Source organism: Bufo bufo, chromosome 4, assembly GCF_905171765.1.
Source record: "Bufo bufo chromosome 4, aBufBuf1.1, whole genome shotgun sequence".
Taxonomy (NCBI): Eukaryota; Metazoa; Chordata; class Amphibia; order Anura; family Bufonidae; genus Bufo; species Bufo bufo.
In genome coordinates, this window is record NC_053392.1 from 447,918,607 (window position 1) to 447,938,165 (window position 19,559).

At 46.3% G+C, this 19,559-nt stretch overlaps 1 protein-coding gene across 1 annotated transcript in view; it reads left to right on the top strand.

The window, feature by feature from the left end:
* The window catches only part of UNC93A (unc-93 homolog A), a 428,511-nt gene extending 410,570 nt beyond the window's left edge, over positions 1–17,941 (top strand). The window contains exon 8 of the mRNA XM_040429404.1: positions 17,508–17,941. Within this exon, the coding sequence (XP_040285338.1) occupies positions 17,508–17,767 (260 nt within the window). The 3' untranslated portion in view covers positions 17,768–17,941. The remainder of the gene's footprint in view (positions 1–17,507) is intronic.
* The last annotated feature ends 1,618 nt before the right edge of the window (positions 17,942–19,559 follow it).

The following is a 19,559-nucleotide window of genomic DNA, read 5'->3' on the forward strand; positions in this document are numbered from 1 at the left end:
ATGGATTATATATTTCAGCTAACTATCTCTATAACCTATACTACACCCTGCACTTGACCCTATCAGCTATTCAGCTACACAATTCCCTATTACTATCTAATAGGATTGAGCGAACCCGAACTGTAAAGTTTGGGCTCGTACTGAACTTTAAGATTTTTTTGCCCTGGACCCGAACCTGAACATTTCAGTAAAAGTTTGTGTTCGAGTTCGGTGTTCGGTGATTTAATGGTGCTTTTTGAAAGGCTGCAGGGCAGCCAATCAACAAGCGTTTAATTCATGTGCCCTTAGAAGCCATCACAGCCATGCCTACTAATGGCATGGCTGTGATTGGACAGTGCAGCATGTGACCCAGACTCTATATAAGCTGGAGTCACGTAGCGCCACACATCACTCAGCTCTTATTAGTGTAGGGCTAGGATGCTGCTGCTGTGAGGGAGAGAATAGGAAAGAATTTGATATCAGAACTTTTTGTTAACTCTGCGATCTACAGCAATTTTTTATTTATTTTTTTGTGGGTGCAATGCAACATTTTTGTACCCTGCCCTGAGCCCAGTGACACAGAAAAATATGTTTTAATAATAAGTCTGTTAGTTAGGTGGGTGTCAGCGGCCATTTTGTGCAACAGCAGTGCACCAGCACTGAATATGTGCCAGGGACAATATTTAATCCTGTTTTTTTAGTTAAGTGGGCAACATATACCCAATTTTTAAGTGCACCTGCACTGCATATGTGCCAGGGGAAGGGGAAATAATATAGGTAATCCGTCTGTGAGTTCAAGGACCCAGGGGGTGACATATTCAAAAAAATTCTGTAAAGTACCCCTGTGCTGAATATGTGAGGGTAATCAATTCAGTAAATCCATCTGTTAGATTCTGGGGGGGACAAATTAATTTTTTTTTGCTAAAAAGTACGGTACATTTGCGCCCTGCACTGCATTTGTGATAGTGAAAGAAAATCTGTTAAATCCATCTTTTCGTGTCATCTTTTTTTTTCTATAAAGTACCTTTGCGGCCTGCGCTGCATTTCTGACAGTCCAATAAAACCGTTAAATACTGCTGTTACATTGATGGTAGAAAACAGCACACTTTTTATGCTAGATAGTACATTTGCGGCCTGCAATGCATTTCTGACAGTCCAATAAAACCAGTCAATACTGCTATTACATTGTTGGTTGACGAATAAAAAGAATTGTGACCGTGAAGTAATTGTATTAAATTCACCTGTCACACTGTTGTGTGACCTCAAGAAATGTTTTCTCTTTATGACACCGCCACAGCATTACTGTCAGTGAACTTAATTGTTGACTATTGGCCGTTACATTGTCGCCTGACATAAACCATCTGTTAGTTTGATAGGTGAACGCAAAGAATGAGGAGAGCATCAAATAAGGGACCTGGGGGTGGTGCGGCTGGTGTTGGTGGAACTCCTGTTGCAGGGAAAGGACGTGGTCGATCTGTGCCAGCTAAACGAACAAGTGAAACACTTTTCTCAGGTGCGACAAGGCCACAGAACCTTCAGCGTTATTTGGTAGGCCCGAATGCCGCTCTACGAATGGTGAGGGCAGAACAAGTACAGGCGATAGTAGATTGGGTTGCTGACAGTGCCTCCAGTTCCTTCACATTGTTTCCCACCCAGTCTCCTGCAGAAAGATCAGAGTTGGCACCTGCAGCCCATGGCCATTAGTCTTTCACCTCACCACCTTGCAAATCAGTCAAGCAGTCTGAGCCCCAAGTCATGCAGCAGTCTCTTTTGATGACTCTGCTAGCAGGGTTTCCCAGGGCCATCCACATAGCCCTGTCCCAGAAATGGAAGAGATTGAGTGCACCAATGCCCAACCACTTATGTTTCAGGATGAGTACATGGGAGGACAACCGCAGCACGTCTAGGATGATGATGAAACACAGGTGCCAACTGCTGTGGCTTTTTTCAGTATGCAGACTGACAAGGAGGGCAGGGGTGAAGACATGTAGCACCCGCGTGGAATTCTCGCCCGTGTGAAAGGGGCCTAACTGCTAGGATGGGTGGGCATTCTGGGGGTTCTATCCGGGAATCTTTACCTTTGTAAATGTGGAACTTTTGGGTGTACCCGGAGCCATACCTTGCCCGTTTGCTAGGCAGGGTACTGGCGGAATCCAATCCTCCCTTTGAAAAGTAATAGGGACTCATCTACACAGACACTTTTATCTGGGTTGTACACCTCAGCAAACTCGGTGTTAAAGTGGTCAATGACAGGCCTAACTTTGAACAGACGGTCAAATGTTGGGTCGTTTTGGAGTGGGCACTGTGAATTGTTGTTGTAGTGTAGGAATTTCCTAATTGACTCAAATTGCTTCCGGGTCATGGTGTTACTGTCTCACAATGGTTATAAGGGAAAATAATAGCATTCTTAATACAGAATGCTTAGTAAAATGTCCATTGAGGGGTTAAAAATAATAAGCCAACTTAACTCACCCCATCCACTTGATCGCGTAGTGGATCTCCTCTTCTTTCTACTTTCTTCAGGACCTGGCAGTGACGTCATCAAAGGTCCTTTAGCCAGGTCCTTAAGAAAGTAGAAAGAAGAGGAAATCTGCTATGCGATCAAGTGGATGGGGTGAGTTAAATTTGTTTATTATTTTTAACCCCTCAATGGACATTTTACTAAGCATTCTGTATTAAGAATGCTATTATTTTCCCCTATAAAATAATAAAATCTACACAACAACGATCCCAAACCTGAACTTCTGTGAAGAAGTTCGGGTCTGGGTACCAAACATGTTGATTTTTCTCACACGCGTGCAAAACGCAATAAAACGCTTTGCACTCGCACAGAAAAATAGTGCATTTTCCTGCAACGTACCCGCATCTTGTCCAGTCCTCACACTCGATGCCCATGTGAAAGAGGCCTTAGTGGGAAGATCTTGTGGGACTTACTGCACCCACTGCTGGATAAGGGATACCACCTCTATGTGGATAACTATTATACCAACATTCCTCTATTCATGTCCCTAACTGCCAGAGGTACTGTGGCTTGCGGCATAGTGCGGAAAAATTTGAAAGGCCTCCTAGATCCCTCGTAGGGCAACCACTGAGAATGGGTGAAAGTAGGGCTTTCCTCCATGAAAACATGCTGGAGGTTGAAGGGAACCTGTCACCGGGATTTTGTGTATAGAGCTGAGGACATGGGTTGCTAGTTGGCCGCTAGCACATCCGCAATATCCAGTCCCCATAGCTCTGTGTGCTTTTATTGTCTCAAAAAAACTATTTGATCCATATGCAAATTAACCCGAGATGAGTCCTGTATGTGAGATGAGTCAAAGACAGGACTCATCTCAGGTTAATTTTCATATGTATCAAATCGGTTTTTTTACACAATAAAAGCACACAGAGCTATGGGGACTGGGTATTGCGGATGTGCTAGCGGCCATCTAGCAATCATTGTCCTCAGCTCTATACACAAAATCCCGGTGACAGGTTCCCTTTAAGTACAAGGACAAGAGGGATGTCCTTTTACTGACCACCATTCACACTAACGCCAGTTCCCCTGCTCCTGTATGAGGTACCACTACCCCCAAACCAGTTTGTATCCTGGACTGCAACAGGCACATGGGAGGGGTAGATCTTTATGATCAACTTCTGAAGCCCTTCAGTGCCACGCGAAAACGAAAGTGTGTGTCACGGGAAGGGAAGGTAGAAGGAAGTGCACCCCCTAGACTGCCACCCTCAACCCTGTCTCTGCCTACTTGCACCACCCGCCCTAGGTGACGGGGCGCAACTGGGCAACAGTCTCTAACCTCCGTAAGTGCTGGGTAGGGGAGGAAGGAACAGAGAGGGTACTGGACAGCTAGGCAGAGAATGGTACGCGAGATGCAGGCAGACAAATGGACAAAGAAGTGGACAAGAGAGAGGTACCCTGTGAAGGAGAAGGCAAAGGCGGGTCAGCTAGCCGAGGTCAGTCTGGGAGGTCACGTCAATACAAAGGGAAGAGGCAGGTGGCAAATCCGAGAACGAGCTGAGGTCAGAATCCGAGATGTAGCGTCAAAACCTAGGGAGCAGGCAAAGGGAGGTCAGGAAACGGTCAAGGTCAAATTCCAGAGGTCAATCAATAGAGTAGCTAATTATACACACAGCCTAAGAGACTAAAATCACAGGCAACCTGTAGCCAGCAGGCCGCCTGTACTTATAGTGGGGAGTGAGGGTCATGTGACGTGGCCAGCATCACATGACTGACAGACAGACAAGTCTGGATATAATCTCTCATGGCACTGCGTTCAGGGCCAGAAAGATTGTAAATCCACCCCTTAGGAAATTTAGACTCAGGAACCAACTCAATGGCGCAGTCATAAGACATATGGGAGGGAGAATATCTGTCTCAGCAGTGGAAAAAACATCATGAAAGTCAGCAATAAAGTGAGGAATGACATCTAAAGAAACCCCAGCTTGAATTACAGTTAAGCAAGAACTACAGTTGGAACCCCATTTCTCTAACTCGCCCGAACTCCAATTGATGACCTGGTTTTGTTGCTGAAGCCAGGGCATGCCTAGTACTACCTGAACAGGAAAATTCTCTAGAACAAAAAAGGAACATTTCTCTGAGTGGCAGACCCCAACAGACAGGATTATCTCGGGAGTACGGAGCTTTACCGTGCCCCCCAGCAGGGATGTAGAGTCGATGGCGACCACCTGAATCGGGGTGGACAATTTTAGTATTGGGATCCCTACCCGTTCAACAAATTTGAGATCAATAAAACTAAATGCTGACCCTGAAACCACAAAAACACTTACTGACCCCTTTAAGACCCCAAAGGCAATTGAGACAGGAAGCAATAGTTTGCTTCTTACCACCTCCGGAAGTACCTTGTCCTTGGATCCCTCTGACTTTGAAGATCTTCCGGAAGGAGGAGCCTTGGGACACTGATGGACCCAGTGGTCGGAATCGCCACAATAAAAACAAGAGCCCCGGGTTCATCCGTCTGAGTCTTCACCTTGGGTTTCGATAGGAGAAACCTCAAACCTTGGAAGGCTATGAGGAGAAAACAAATGTTCCCGCTGTCTCTCTCTAATCTGTCTGTCTAGTCTGATGGCTAACGTCATGGTTTCCTCTAAGGAGTCAGGACTAGGGTAACAGACCAGCATATCCTTTAACCTCTCTGTCAACCCTGACCTAAACTGGCATTTAAGGGCTGGTTCGTTCCAACCCGAAGGAACACACCACTTGCAGAACTGGGTACAATAATCCTCCACGGGACGATCCCCCTGGGTAAGGGCCTTTAGATTAGACTCAGCCACAGACGCTCGGTCAGGCTCATCGTAAAGGACCCCTAGGGCCTGGAAAAAGAGGTCAACAGAATTAAGACACGGGGAATCTGGCGGCAAGGAAAAGGCCCATTCCTGGGGGTCCCCTTGAAGTAAGATGATTATCCCAATCCTTTGTTGGTCAGGACCAGAGGAGTGAGGTCGTAGTCGGAAATAGAGCTTGCAACTTTCTTTGAAAGCTAAAAAACTCCTGCGGTCACCCGAGAACCGATCGGGTAATTTAATATGCGGTTCCACCTGAATGGCGGCGGGAGCGAGAACGGGGGGTGTACGGGCGGTCTCCTGTGCCTGTAACCTTTCCCCTAATTTTTGCACAATTTGAGCAAGACCCTGCACATGCTCGGTAAGACTCTGTAGAGGGTCCATGCTAATTAGGCCTGTGATTCTGTCACGGGAAGGGAAGGTAGAAGGAAGTGCACCTCCTAGACTGCCACCCTCAACCCTGTCCCTGCCTATTTGCACCACCCGCCCTAGGTGACGGGGCGCAACTGAGCGACGGTCCCTAACCTCCGTAAGTGCCAGGTAGGGGAGGAAGGAACAGAAAGGGTACTGGACAGCTAGGCAGAGAATGGTACGTGAGATGCAGGCATACAAATGGACAAGGAAGTGGACAAGAGAGATGTACCCTGTGAAGGAGAAGGCAAAGGCGGGTCAGCTAGCCGAGGTCAGTCTGGGAGGTCACGTCAATACAAAGGGAAGAGGCAGGTGGCAAATCCGAGAACAAGCCGAGGTCAGAATCCGAGATGTACTGTCAAAACCAAGGGAGCAGGCAAAGGGAGGTCAGGAAATGGTCAAGGTAAAATTCCAGAGGTCAATCAATAGATTAACTAACAATACACACAGCCTAAGAGACTAAAATCACAGGCAACCTGTAGCCAGCCAGCGTCACATGACCGACAGACAGACAAGTCGAGCATCGAGTGATCAGCTCGGCGCTCAAGGCAGACCTAGGAGCAGGGAGCCTCCCAGCTAGCAAAGCCGCCCAAACACAGATCCTCGCCCCCGAAGCTAAGCAGCAGGTCTGCGGCTGATGGGAGACCGAGTGCACCTTCGGCGCCCCGTTACAGTGTAGTACATAAAGCTGGCCGTACACATTGTACAGATGGCAATGTGCAATGCGTATGTGTTATTTCAATCTGCAGGCCACATAGGAACTTTCCTTCAGTACCAAGAGGTGGTTATCAAGACCCTAATTTTAAAAACCCAGGCCGGAGAGGGTCCCAGCACTTCTGGAAGTCATGGTGCCCGTGTCGTACCAGGGCAACATTTTCCAGGTCAAGTCCCCCAGACAACAAGGAAGGGAAGGACCCAACAAAGATGCAGGGTGTGTTCCAAAAGGGGGATAAGGAAAGACATAATTTACCACGGCGAAACCTGCCATGAAAAACCTGGCCTGTGCATACCACTCATCCATGGAGTATTCATTTAATTTCATCCTTTATGCTCCCTGTAATATTTCCACTTTATATCACTGATTTAGGCTACATGCACACAAACGTATTTTGTTTCCTTGTTCGTTCCGTTTTTTTTTTTGCGGATAGGATGCAGACCCATTCATTTCAATGGGTCCGCAAAAAATGCGGACAGCACACAATGTGCTGTCCGCATCAGTATGTCTGTTCTGAAGCCCTTCAAAAAAATAGAACATGTCCTATCCTTGCGGACAAGGATAGGCATAGTTACAATGGATCCACACAAAAAACGGATGACATATGGACGTTATCCATTTTTTTGGGGCGGATCCGCAATTTACCGACCGCAAAACACATACGATCGTATGCATGTAGCTTTAGTCCATCTCGCTTGCATATCCACTTTCCAACAACCACTACATATTCTTTTCTTTGAGACAACTATGAGGTCAAAAGTGCCCCTACCACCCCATAAAATGTTTGTACGGGGGTGCTCTTTCAAAAATGGGGTCACTTCTTGGGGTTTTTAATTTCTGGGGACCTCAGGAATCTTTTTAATGCGACATACAACCTAAAATCCATGTCTGCCAATTCAGGCCTGTCAGCAAAATCCATATTTATCTGTTTGCCTGCTGTGCGCCCATACAGCAGGCTACAAGCACATATGGGGTGTTTCCTGATTGCGGAGAAAATGGGGAACACATACTGGGTGCATTTTCTCCTTTAACCCCTTGTGAGAAAAAAATTGGGTCTTCTAGTAATTTTTTCGTTCACAAATGTGTGCTTTGAAATCCTTTAACAAGGATGAGACACCTGTTTGCTGAAAGTACCCTTTCTACCACTTAAAATGTTTGTACGGTGGTGCTCTTTCCAAAATGATGTCTCTTCTTGGGGTTTTTAATTTCTGTGGACCTCAGGATTTTTTTAAATTCGACATGGCACCTAAAGTCCATGTCTGCCAATTCAGGCCAGCCAAATTCACATTTAGCTGTTTGCCTGCTATGCGCCGATACAGCAGGCTACAAGCACATATGGGGTGTTTTCTGAATGGGGAGAAAATGGGGAACACATACTGAGGTGTAGGGTTGTAGCGGATATCAGATTATCGATACCCAATCGATACTTTTGTACCGGTATTGATTCGACACCGGGATTTGACATTTACCGATACTAGGCTGTGCTATCAGAGAACATGGCGCACACTGGTCTCAGCGCGCGCCATGTTCCCTCAGCAGCAAACAGAAAATAAATAAATAATTAAAAACAACATGATTTGCCATTTTTTAGTCACCTTGTCCCTCCAAAAAATAGGATCGGACTGTTCGATTATGGGCCGGACGTTCCATAAAATTTGCGAATGCATGCGGCTTTTTGGTGTGTTTTTTTTTCGCGTGATATCGAATGATATTGAGTATCGCATTACTTTTTTATGGTATCGCAACAACCTTACTAGGGTGCATCTTCTCCTTTAACCCCTTATAAAAAAAAAATTGGGGTCTGCTAGTAATTGTTTTTTGTTCACAAATGTGTGCTTTGAAATCCTTTAACAAGTGTTTCTGCCTTCTGGGAGACACCTGTTTGCTGCAAAGTGCCCTTTTTTTCCCCTTAAAATGTTCGTACGGGGGTGCTCTTTCTAAAATGGGGTCACTTCTTGGGGTTTTTAATTTCTGGGGACCTCAGGAATCTTTTAAATGCGACATGACACCTAAAATCAATGTCTTCCAATTCAGGTAAGCAACTTCCATACTTTGCTGTTTGACTCTAGAGCCTTGCTGTGCGCCCATACATCAATTTCGAGCACATATTGGGTGTTACCATATTCGGGGAAATGGGGAACAAAATGTGGGGTGCATTTTGTCCTGTTACCCATTGTGTCAGTGAAAAATGTGGGTGTAAAGCAACTTTTTCTGGAAACATTAAAATTTTTCATTTTCACAATTCTGTAAAACGCCTGATGGGTCAAAGTGCTCATTACACACCTTGAAATATTCCTTAAGGGGTGTAGTTTCCTGAATGGGGTCACATTTTGGGGGTCTCCACTCTGGGGCCACCTCAGGGTCTTCATATGCGACTTAGCTCTCAATTACCATTCCAGCTAAATCCGCTCTCCAAAAGCCATATGGTGCTCCTTCCACTCTGAAGCCTGCTGTGCGCCCATACATCAGTTTTTGAGCACACATGGGGTGTTTCTGTAAACTCCAGGTTCAGTGTAATAGATTTTGAGTTTTGTTTGACTGTTAACCCTTGATGTGTTGCAGAAAAAATAGATAAAAATTTAATATCTGCTAAAAAAAAGTGACATTTTGAACTTTAATTCTCATTTTCCTTTAATTTTCAAGGGTTAACAAAGTTTTCAAAATCTGTTTTGAATAGCTTGAGGGGTGTAGTTTCTAAAATTGGGTGATTTATGGGTGGTTTCTAATATGTAAGCCCCAGAAAGTCACTTCATAACTGAACTGGTCCTGAAAAAATTGGGTTTTGGAAATTTTCTTAAACATTTTAAGATTTGCTTCTAAACTTCTAACATCCCACAAAAAAATAAAATGTAATTTTCAAAATGATGAAGTAGACATATGGGGAGTGTAAAGTAATAACTAATTTTGGAGGTATTACTATCTATTATAAAAGTAGAAAAATTGTACTTCAGTAGAAGTTGTGTGATGTCCTTTTTAAGGGGAATGTAGTTACATAAAAAATGTGATAAAAACATACGTCTTCCCCAAGATTCTATATGTTATACAACTGGTCCCGATACACCTACCAAAAACATTCTTCCTGGAGATTAGGAGACTTTTTCTGAGATTCCTATGGAATGGGAAGAAACCCAGGTTAGCTCATGATCTTCTGACAAGGAGTAGAAAAGACGGTGGTCTGGGACTCCCAGACGTCTCGAGGTATTATCAAGCAACACAACTAAATAGATGGCTGGAGCTAGTAGACCCTCAAAGACAACCAGACGTATTAGAACTAATGCGACATAGTGTAGGGCCCACACTACAACAACTTCTCTGGTTAACTGACAAACTAAGAATAAAGATATAGACCCCTTATTGAAAGGGATAAGAGAGACATGGAAAGAACTAAGCAAAAAGTTAGTTAGTCCGGACTGGAGCGCAGCGGTGGGGGAGGACGGTCATGAAGGAGCTTGGCTGTACAGGACCAGGTGAGGAAAGGGTCAATAGTGTGTGGGGGCGGGAGCGGAGGGAAGCGCGAGTTGCTAGGGCGGCGGGGGGCGTGGCCAGAGGGGAGAAGGAAGAAGAATGCGGAAGTAAGTGCAGTGTTGGCCAGGAGACTGAATTGGACGGACGGCAGCATGTCAGCGCCTGTAATGACAGTGGAGGAGATGTTGGAGAGACTGAGGAGAGAAGCGGAGGTGCGGGGGCCTGGCTGGCTGCAGGAGCAGGTTGGTGCGTGCATAGTTTCTCCTGCTCCTGTGGCTACCCCTAATGTTCGGGCTGCCCGGCCGCGGCGGAGTATTCCACCGGCGCGCCTAAGCCCTGAAGTCACCCCGCGGGCCCGGCGCCGAGTAGGGAGCCCCCCTGTGGACCCTCAGCGGCGGAGGGCGGCCGCTCAGCCTTCTGCGAGCCGATCTCGCCGTGGGAGGAATCCCGTTACGCGGCGGGGCCCTGTGAGGAGTGGGACGCCCCTTCCCCCGCTCCCTGCGGCTGTGCAGCTGGATTCGGGACCAGGAACGGTGGACCGGCCCAGTCCCTCCTTTAGCGGGCGGTCCACTCGGCTGTTTGATGAAGTCCGGGTTCCTCGGACTGCGCTGGGGGAGGACGAATACCAGCGCAGGTCCAGAGAAGATGTGAGCAGCGTGGAAGAAGGTCCCCTTGCAGTGGCGGAGGCCGCGGCCTCGTCCCGGTGTCCGGCCAGTGTGGTGCAGAGGGTCGTGCAAGTGGTCCAGGAGGAGCAACCGTCGACGTCCAGGAGTTATGATGGTGCAGTGTCCGTGCGTCAGGAGTCAGGATCTGCGGCAGCGGGAGTCACAGCGCCCGTGGTGCCTGGTGAGATTGCTTGGGGCTCCATGTTAGCGCAGGGTCTCCCGGTGGGTGGGGGGGGGACCATGGTGGATTTTAGTAAAGGGTTGGGGCAGTTTTTGGGTGGTTTGGCGGGATGGTTGTCAGGTATGGGTGCTGGCGGCGGGTCTCCGTTGCCTGGTTGGGGAGTGGTGCCGGGGTCAGGGGTTGGTGTGCAAGGGGCTGCGGCGGGGTTGGGGTCGGTGTCAGTGGAGACGCAGGCTGGTGGAGAAGGGGAGGGGCAGAGGTTAGATGATCGGGCTCGTGGGGAGGTGTATGTGTGCTTTGAGGGGCCGTTGGGGGCTCATTTGAAGCAAGAAGTGAGGGAAAAGATCTGGAAAGGTGAGTACGTGGAGATATTCTCGCTGCTCCCATTAGAAAGGTTCAATCTGGATAGGGGTAAGAAGGATGAGGGAAAAAAGGAGGAGGAGGAGAAGCGGCGGCGGCATCGTTTGATCCCGCGTACCTTTGCTAATTGGCTTCAGGCGTTTGCCATATTAGCAAGTGTCATTGGTGAAAAGTCTCCTGAATGTTGTTCGGCGCTTTTTTGCTACCAAGACGCTATTGGGGAGGCGTATAGGGTTTATGGTGGGGTGGGCTGGCTCAGGTACGATGAGCAGTTCCGGCAGCGTAAGGCGGTGAGGCCTGATATCCGGTGGGATCATAAGGATATTGGGTTGTGGTTGAGAGTGACGGCGTCTCCTAGGGTGGGGCAGTCCTTTCGTGGGGAGTCCGGGGGATCATCCCCGGGGGCGTTGGCAGCGGCATCGGCAAAAGGGTTGTGCTTCCTTTTTAACGAAGGAAATTGCAGATTTGGGGCCAAGTGCAAATTTAAGCATGAGTGCACGGGGTGTGGGGGAGCTCATGGAGCTAACCGTTGTTTCAAAGGGGGAAGGAATAAGGGGGGGGGATGGCTCTGGAAAAGGGACGGACGCCGGTGCGGGTGGAAGAGATGCAGGTGTTCCTAGATAGATACCCGGATCGGGTTGCGGCTGGTTTGTTGGGGGATGGCTTTAGGTTTGGTTTTCGGATTCCATCGGTTGTTACGGCGGGGCCTACGGTTCCTAAGAATCTGAGGTCTGCGCTTGTTCATGCGGAAGTAGTAACGGAGAAATTGAGGAAGGAAGTGGAGTTGGGGCGGATGGCGGGTCCATTCAAGGAGCCGCCGATTGGGGGGTTGAGGGTGTCTCCGTTGGGGGTGGTGCCGAAGAAAGAGCCGAACAAGTTTCGGCTCATTCATCACTTGTCTTACCCAAAAGGTGCGTCGGTCAATGATGGAATAGATCCTGAACTTTGTTCGGTGGTCTATACTTCATTTGATGCGGCTGTAAAATGGGTGAGGCGGTTGGGGCAGGGGGCATTGATGGCTAAGGTTGATGTTGAGGCGGCTTTTCGCTTGCTTCCGGTACACGTAGAGAGCATGGGATTGTTGGGTTGTTTTTGGGATGGGGAATATTTTGTGGATAGGTGCTTGCCGATGGGCTGCTCTCTTTCGTGTGCTTATTTTGAGACTTTTAGCTCTTTTCTGGAATGGGTAGTGGTGGAAGTTTCAGGTTGTTCATCCGTTATTCATTATTTAGACGACTTTTTATGTTTAGGGCCGGCGAATTCACGGGTTTGTTCTTTGTTGCTGCATACAGTGCAGTCGATTTTTGCGCGCTTTGGGGTACCGTTAGCACAGGAGAAGACGTTGGGTCCGGTGACGGAATTGTGTTTTTTGGGGATTGTTATAAATACGGAACGGATGGAGTGTAGGCTTCCCCAGGATAAGTTGATGGATCTACGTCAGGAGATTGATAGGGCCATTGGGAGGGAGAAGATTAGGTTGCGGGAGTTGCAGTCATTGTTAGGTAAATTGAATTTTGCGTGTCAAATTATGCCTATGGGTAGAATTTTTTGTAGAAGATTGGCTGCGGCTACGGCAGGAGTATCGGCGCCGTATCATTTTATCAGGTTACGTAAAGAGTTAAAAGGGGATTTGAGGGTATGGGCGGAGTTTTTGGGTCAGTATAATGGTAGGTCTTTGGTGATGGGGGAGTTGTGTGACAGCGTGGACTTTGAGTTATATACAGACGCGTCAGGGGGGGTGGGTTTTGGGGCCTATTGCCAGGGACAATGGTGTGCAGGCGTGTGGCCAGAGGCGTGGGTGAGTCGTGGGTGGGTAAAAAACATGGCCTTGTTAGAACTCTTTCCCATTGTAATGGCGGTGGTGTTGTGGGGCGAGAAATTGGGAAACAGGAAGGTGCGCTTTCATTGTGACAATTTGGGAGTGGTTCAGGCTATCAACAGTTTGTCCGCATCTTCCCCGCCGGTGGTTAGGCTGTTACAGTTTTTGGTATTGCGTTGTTTGTCAATTAACGTGTGGTTGGTGGCTGAACATGTGGCTGGAGTGGCTAATTCAGTGGCGGATTCTCTTTCTCGTTTACAGTGGGAGCGGTTCCGGCTTCTTGCGCCAGAAGCGGAGGTGGAGGGTCTGGAGTGTCCGTCATGGCTGTGGGCGATCCTGGAGGAGAAGTGATGGGGTTGTTGAGGGATTCGTTGAGTCCGGGTACTTGGAGGGAGTATGGTAAGGCGTGGACGACCTGGGAGGCGTGGAATGGGACTTGGGGCGCCGGGGGAGGGGATGGCGATGTGCGGTTGTTGATGTTGTTGGGACAGTTGAAGAGTGAGGGGTGGTCGGTGTCAAAGGTGAATCATCTTATTTCAGGTTTGGCGTTTGGGTTTAAGTGGCGGGGGTTACCTGATTTGACTAAGAGTTTTCTGGTTAGGCAGGTTTTGAAAGGTTGGCGTAGGGGTGCAGGCAAGGTGCCGGACTGTCGTAGGCCGGTGTCTTTTGAGTTGTTGGTGCAAATGGGTGATAAGTTGTGTGGTGTTTGCAGTTCAGGATGGGAGCTGGGGCTGTTTAAAGCTGCGTTTGCTTTAGCGTTTTTTGGGGCGTTTCGCTTGGGGGAGTTGGTGTGTGATAGTGTTAGGAGAGCGGGGGGGCTTAGGAGTGATGATATTGAGTTGGTAGGTGATAGCTTACATGTCCGGATTCGCAGGTCAAAGACGGATCAGGAGGGTAGGGGGCAGCGTTTTACGTTGTTTTCGGTGCCGGGGTGTAGTATGTGCCCGGTGAAGTGTGCGGGATCGTATGGTGCGGGTCTGCGGAGTAACGAGGTCCCGTTTTTGAGGCATGAGGACGGTTCATTTTTGTCTAGGTTTCAGTTTCTGGCGGTCTTTAAAAAATGTTTAAAGGTTTTGGGAGTGCCCGTTAAGGATTATTCTGGGCATTCATTCAGAATTGGTGCGGCAACTGAGGCAGCCAGGTGGGGCGCCAGTGAGGAGGTGATTAGGAGGATTGGGCGTTGGGAGTCGGTTCGTTTTAAATCATATGTGCGGCCTGCATTGTTGTAGATTAAGGATGTAGGTAGGTGATGTTGATTTTGTTCTTTTGTGTTTACAGGTCGAATGATGGCGGCGTTGGTGTGGATTTTGGGGCACTCCTATGTGTTCTGGGGTGCAATTAGAGTGGATGTGAGGCCGAGCGGTCGGCAGTTGGGTGTGAGTCCGGAGTTGGCTACGGTCAGGTGGTTAGGAGTCAGAGGTATGTTGTGGGGCGGAGTGTTGCGGGAGGTGCATCATTTCGTTCGTTTGGATCGTCCTCCTGATGTGTTGGTTTTGCATGTGGGGGGGGAATGATTTAGGGAAGCGACCGTTTAGGGAATTAGTTCGGGATGTCAAGTTTGACTTACTTAGAATTTGGGCGTTGTTTCCGGGAGTGATCATTGTCTGGTCTGACATTGTACCTCGGAAGGTGTGGAGAGGGGCGAGGTCAGTGGAGAGCCTTAATAAGGCTAGGATAAAGGTAAACAGAGCGGTGGGCCGTTTTATGGCAAGGAATGGTGGTGTGGTGGTGCGGCACGAGGTATTGGAGAAGGGTGAGGGTGCGTTTTGGAGAGCGGATGGAGTGCACCTGAATGCAGTAGGTACGGATTTGTGGGCTCTGGGGCTCCAGAGTGGCGTGGAGACAGCTTTGCGGATGTGGAGGGACGCGCAGGGTTGAGGTGGTCAAGCTGCGCGTTCTTGGAGGCGGGGGAGGTCCTTGAAGTGGTGGAATATGGTGGTACCTGAGGATGGGAGGGCCCCGCGGGAGGGGCTGGACTCTCATTGAGGAGCTGGTAGGAACTAATTACGCGTCCATCAGTTGCTGCCTCCGAGCTGGGTTCAACGGCTGGGGGCAAGATGGAGACGCAGGTGTTCCAGTGTTTATAAAGTTATTGGGGCTTCTAGGACCTCCCTCGTCATGGGTTTAACTGTTATATTTATGTTGTATTTATTTAATAAACGGCTGCTGTGGCCGATTAAATCCAAGCAGTGGTGTGGTGTGTTTATTTATAGGGGTGAGGGTGAGGGGTGGAGGTTATGGGTTGGGTAGTCTTATAGGACTGAACAAATAGCCAATGCCTTCTTCAAGCACCCGACCCGTCGCCCTTATTACCGGCAAACCTCATACCTGACCTTCTAGGAAATAATAGAAAACTTCCACCAGGAAGTTTGGTCGTCATTAAAGCAAGTCAGACTGGGGGAGCTAACCCCTGACATAGAAACATCTATAATAAGCAAGTTACCAGAACGAATAAAAAACTCCGCTAGTTTTTTTCTCACTAGAGCATATATAGGAGCTGTGTGCGGAGGGGTGAGGGAGGGATCTGACTCAGTGAGACAACTGACAGAATTTTAAAAAACTCTTTTGTCCCCACTTCGCAAGCAGAGGAAAATTACAGCATTATACGCTTTATTAGGAACAGAGATTGAAAAAAAAAAAACATTATATGGTCATTGTTTGTTTTGAAAAATTCTGAAAATAAAGAATTTACAAAAAAAAAAAAAAGTTGAAAAATTGAAATTTGGAAATATACCAATTTTTCAAATTTTTGGGTAAATTTTGTAGTTTTTTTATAAATAAAAATATTTTGATTTACTTTTACCACTGTCATGAAGTACAATATGTGACGAGAAAACAATCTCAGAATGGCCTGGATAAGTAAAAGCGTTGTAAAGTTATTACCACATGTCAGATTTGCAAAAAATGGCCTGGTCCTTAGGCCTCATGCACACAACCGTTTTTCGGGTCCGCATCCGAGCCACAGTTTTTGCGGCTCGGGTGCGGACCCATTCACTTCAACGGGGCCGCAAAAGATGTGGACAGCACTCCGTGTGCTGTCCGCATCCTTTGCTCCGTTCCGTGGCCCCGCAAAAAAAATATAGCATGTCCTATTCTTGTCCATTTTGCGGACAAGAATAGGCATTTCTACAATGGGCCGCCCGTTCCGTTCCGCAAATTGTGGAAAGCACATGGACGGCTTGCGTTTTTTGCGGATCCGCGGTTTGCGGACCGCAAAAAAACTGAACAGTCGTGTGCATGAGGCCTTAAGGTGAAGAATAGCTGGGTTCTGAAGGGGTTAATAACCAATACCAGCAGGCTACTGACATAAAAAAATATTACCAGCGTTGTGTTCCCATTAAAAAGAACTGCCAGCAGAGTGTCCTGCTTAAACAGTGCCAACATAGCGGTCTTTTATAAACAGTCCAGCACAACATCCATAAAAAGTTTAATCTTTGTTGGTCACCATTAAAAAGTTTCAATAAGGTGCATATTCAGAAGCTAGGCATTTCAGATGAATGCATGTTGTCCTTCGTCATGGCATAATATTATGCTATAATAAAGGACGACATGCGTTCATCTGAAATGCGTAGCTTCTGAATATGCGCCTTAGGGAAACTTTTTAATGCTGACCAATAAAGATTAAACTTTTTATGGGCATTCATCTTGGAAGTTTACTACTGTTTCTGCAGCGGCTTTTCTCTTCCATGCATCATCTTGGAGTTGGGACTGCAAGAGGTGGACTGGTGAGCTGGTTCCTGTTTTTTGTGTTTTTCATAAACAGTGCCAGCTTTGTGCTTTTCCTGTGCATGTCAAAAGGAGGAATTCACTGCATAGGTATTTAATAAGCTTTGAGTTAAGTTTGAAGCAATATGCATCACCCCTATTTCTGGAGACTTTTGGATTATAAGAGCTCATGCATACAACCGTATGTATTTTGCGGTCCACAAAAAATGGATTCAGCAAAAAATATAGATAACGCCCGTGTGCATTCCGTATTTTACGTAACGGAACAGCTGGCCCCTAATAGAACAGTCCTATTCTTGTCCGTAATGCGGGCAATAATAGGACATGTTCTGTTTTTTTGCAGAACGGAAATACGGACATACGGAAATGGAGTAACTTCCTTTTTTTTGTGGACCCATTGAAATGAATGGTTCCGCATATGGTCCGCAAAAAAAACGGAACGAACGTTGAAAGAAAATACGTTCATGTGCATGAGCACTAAGGCTGGGTATCCTTGCAGCAGCTGTAATAGCTGAAATTCCCACCTGCTTGTCCCACAAATTTGCAGGTTAATGTAAGTATTACCTTTAAAATTATGCAGCCATTGGTTGCTTTGTGCTTTATTGGCTAAGTTGATTTCAGTTACACGGTTTTCTAGCATAAATTATTGCAAATGTGCCAGGCTGACACCACTTATTGGGGAGCACCATTTCTATAGCACTGTTGATTTATACAGCATTTTAACATCACAGTGTAGCAATATGCACAATCTGACTTACAAGTTAGAACTGATTGTCTGTCTCAATGAACTGCTTCTCGTTTTTGTGGAATTTCTTTTAACATGGCTTAATTCACCTACCTTAAACTATTGTTAACATTGCTAAATAATTTGTCCTTCTTGTTTTTCAGCACTTTATGGGCTACTATTTGATGATCACAAAGAAGCAGGCTTTGCCAATTATCGTCTATGGGAGTCTTTGGGATTTGTGATCGCATATGGATACAGCACATTTTTATGTGTGTCAGTTAAATTATACATTTTGCTTGCTGTGCTGGCAATTGGCATGGTACTTTATGCATGTGTCGAATATGGTGATCATAAAAAAATATCTAGCAAAAGGGTTATGCAAGAATCAGATGATTCCCTAAAAAAACAGACAGTTATGTAGCAATTGGGGTTATACCGTACTACTGGCTCTTTGACTGATTATGTTAAGTAAGGCTAGGTCTACACTACGACATTTGTCGCGCGACCATAAGTTGTGCGACAGATAGGGCACAACTAAACTGCAACATTTGTCGCGCAACATTTTGTTGCACCAATGTCGCGCAACAATTTTTATAATGGCAGTCTATGGTGTCGCACTGCAACATGTGACATGCTGCGACTGCGACGCGACAGTCGCAAAAAAATCCATCTCGAATGGATTTTCTGCAACTGTCGCGTCACAGTCGCAGCATGTCGCATGTTGCAGTGCGACACCATAGACTGCTATTATAAAAATTGTTGCGCGACATTGGTGCAACAAAATGTCGCGCAACAAATGTCGTCGTGCAGACCTAGCCTTAAGCTACATTGATATTGTATATTCTCATAATGACCTGTAATTTTTACGATGATTATTTAAGTATAATACCAATACAACTAGAATCTCTCCAATATTATTGAACTACTTGTATAAGTTCAGGAATTTTGCGTCTTGTACTCCATTTGGCAGATTTATGAACGTGTTTTGTAGAAGAATATTCCACCCAAAAATCTCATGTCTTAGTATTAAACTTTTTAAATTAATTTTATTTTGATAAAGTTAATGTCACAGTATAATTGTAAACTAATGTTTGTATGGCACACATTTGATTCATTCCAAACTATTCATTTTACATAAAGAATATGGCATAAAGAAATTAAAGGCATTTTGTTAAATCTAGAATCCTTATTTCAGTGTGAAGGCAGGCTTTCTGGTACCTGTTGTATACAGTATAATTTGACAGTTCTCTTATTTAGAATCTTATGATGTTCATTGTCATAGTTTGTAGGGTGGTGTCACACCAGTGGATACCCTTTAAAATCTCATTCACACATCCATGTCCGGCCTTAAATCCGTGAGCAGGTGGTCAGTGATGCATCCGTGAATCTGTCCGTGAAGGATCCTTGTTGGCTTCGTTTGTCCGTTTTTTGCTGTCTGAGTTGCATCCGTGTTTCACTGACACTGAAAAGCTGAAAAATAATTTTCAAAGCATCTCTTTCTAGTGATCCGTGAAACACGGATGCAACACGAATGGCATCCGTGGTTTTCACGGGCCCATAAACTATAATGGACGTGATGGACAAAATAGAGCATGCATCCGTGCTATAAACACTGACCCACGGACCGTGCTAAAACACTGATGTCTGAATACACTCATTAAAATAAATGGGAACGTACAACGTGGAGAACACGTACAACACACGTCCGTGAAACACTGACGTGTGAATGAGGCTTAAGGAAGACAAATTGCAGGCCAGATTAAGTGCAAATAATTCAACTTTATAGGACTGTATTTGTAGTCGTGTTCATTAGAGTCTTTCATTTTAAATAGACAAGAGCAGTTGATAGACATGCTGTCCACTGTAGATTTACCCCTTCTTGCCGCAGCAATTTTCTGTTTTTGCATTTTCTTTTTTTGCTCCCTGCCTTCCCACAGCCATAACTTTTTTTTTTTTTCCGTTCACATGACCATATGAGGACTTGTTTTTAAATATTGCATACGATTTAGTGGGAAGCTGGAAAAAAAATTCCAAATGGGGTGGAATTGGAAAAAAGCCACAATTCCACCACAGTTTTATGGGTCTTGTTTTTACAGCGTTCACTGTATGGTAAAATTGAGTTGTGCTCTTTATTCTCCTGGTAGGTATGATTAGGATGATACCACATATGTATAGTTTTTCTTGCATTTTAATGCTGAAAAAATAAATAAAAT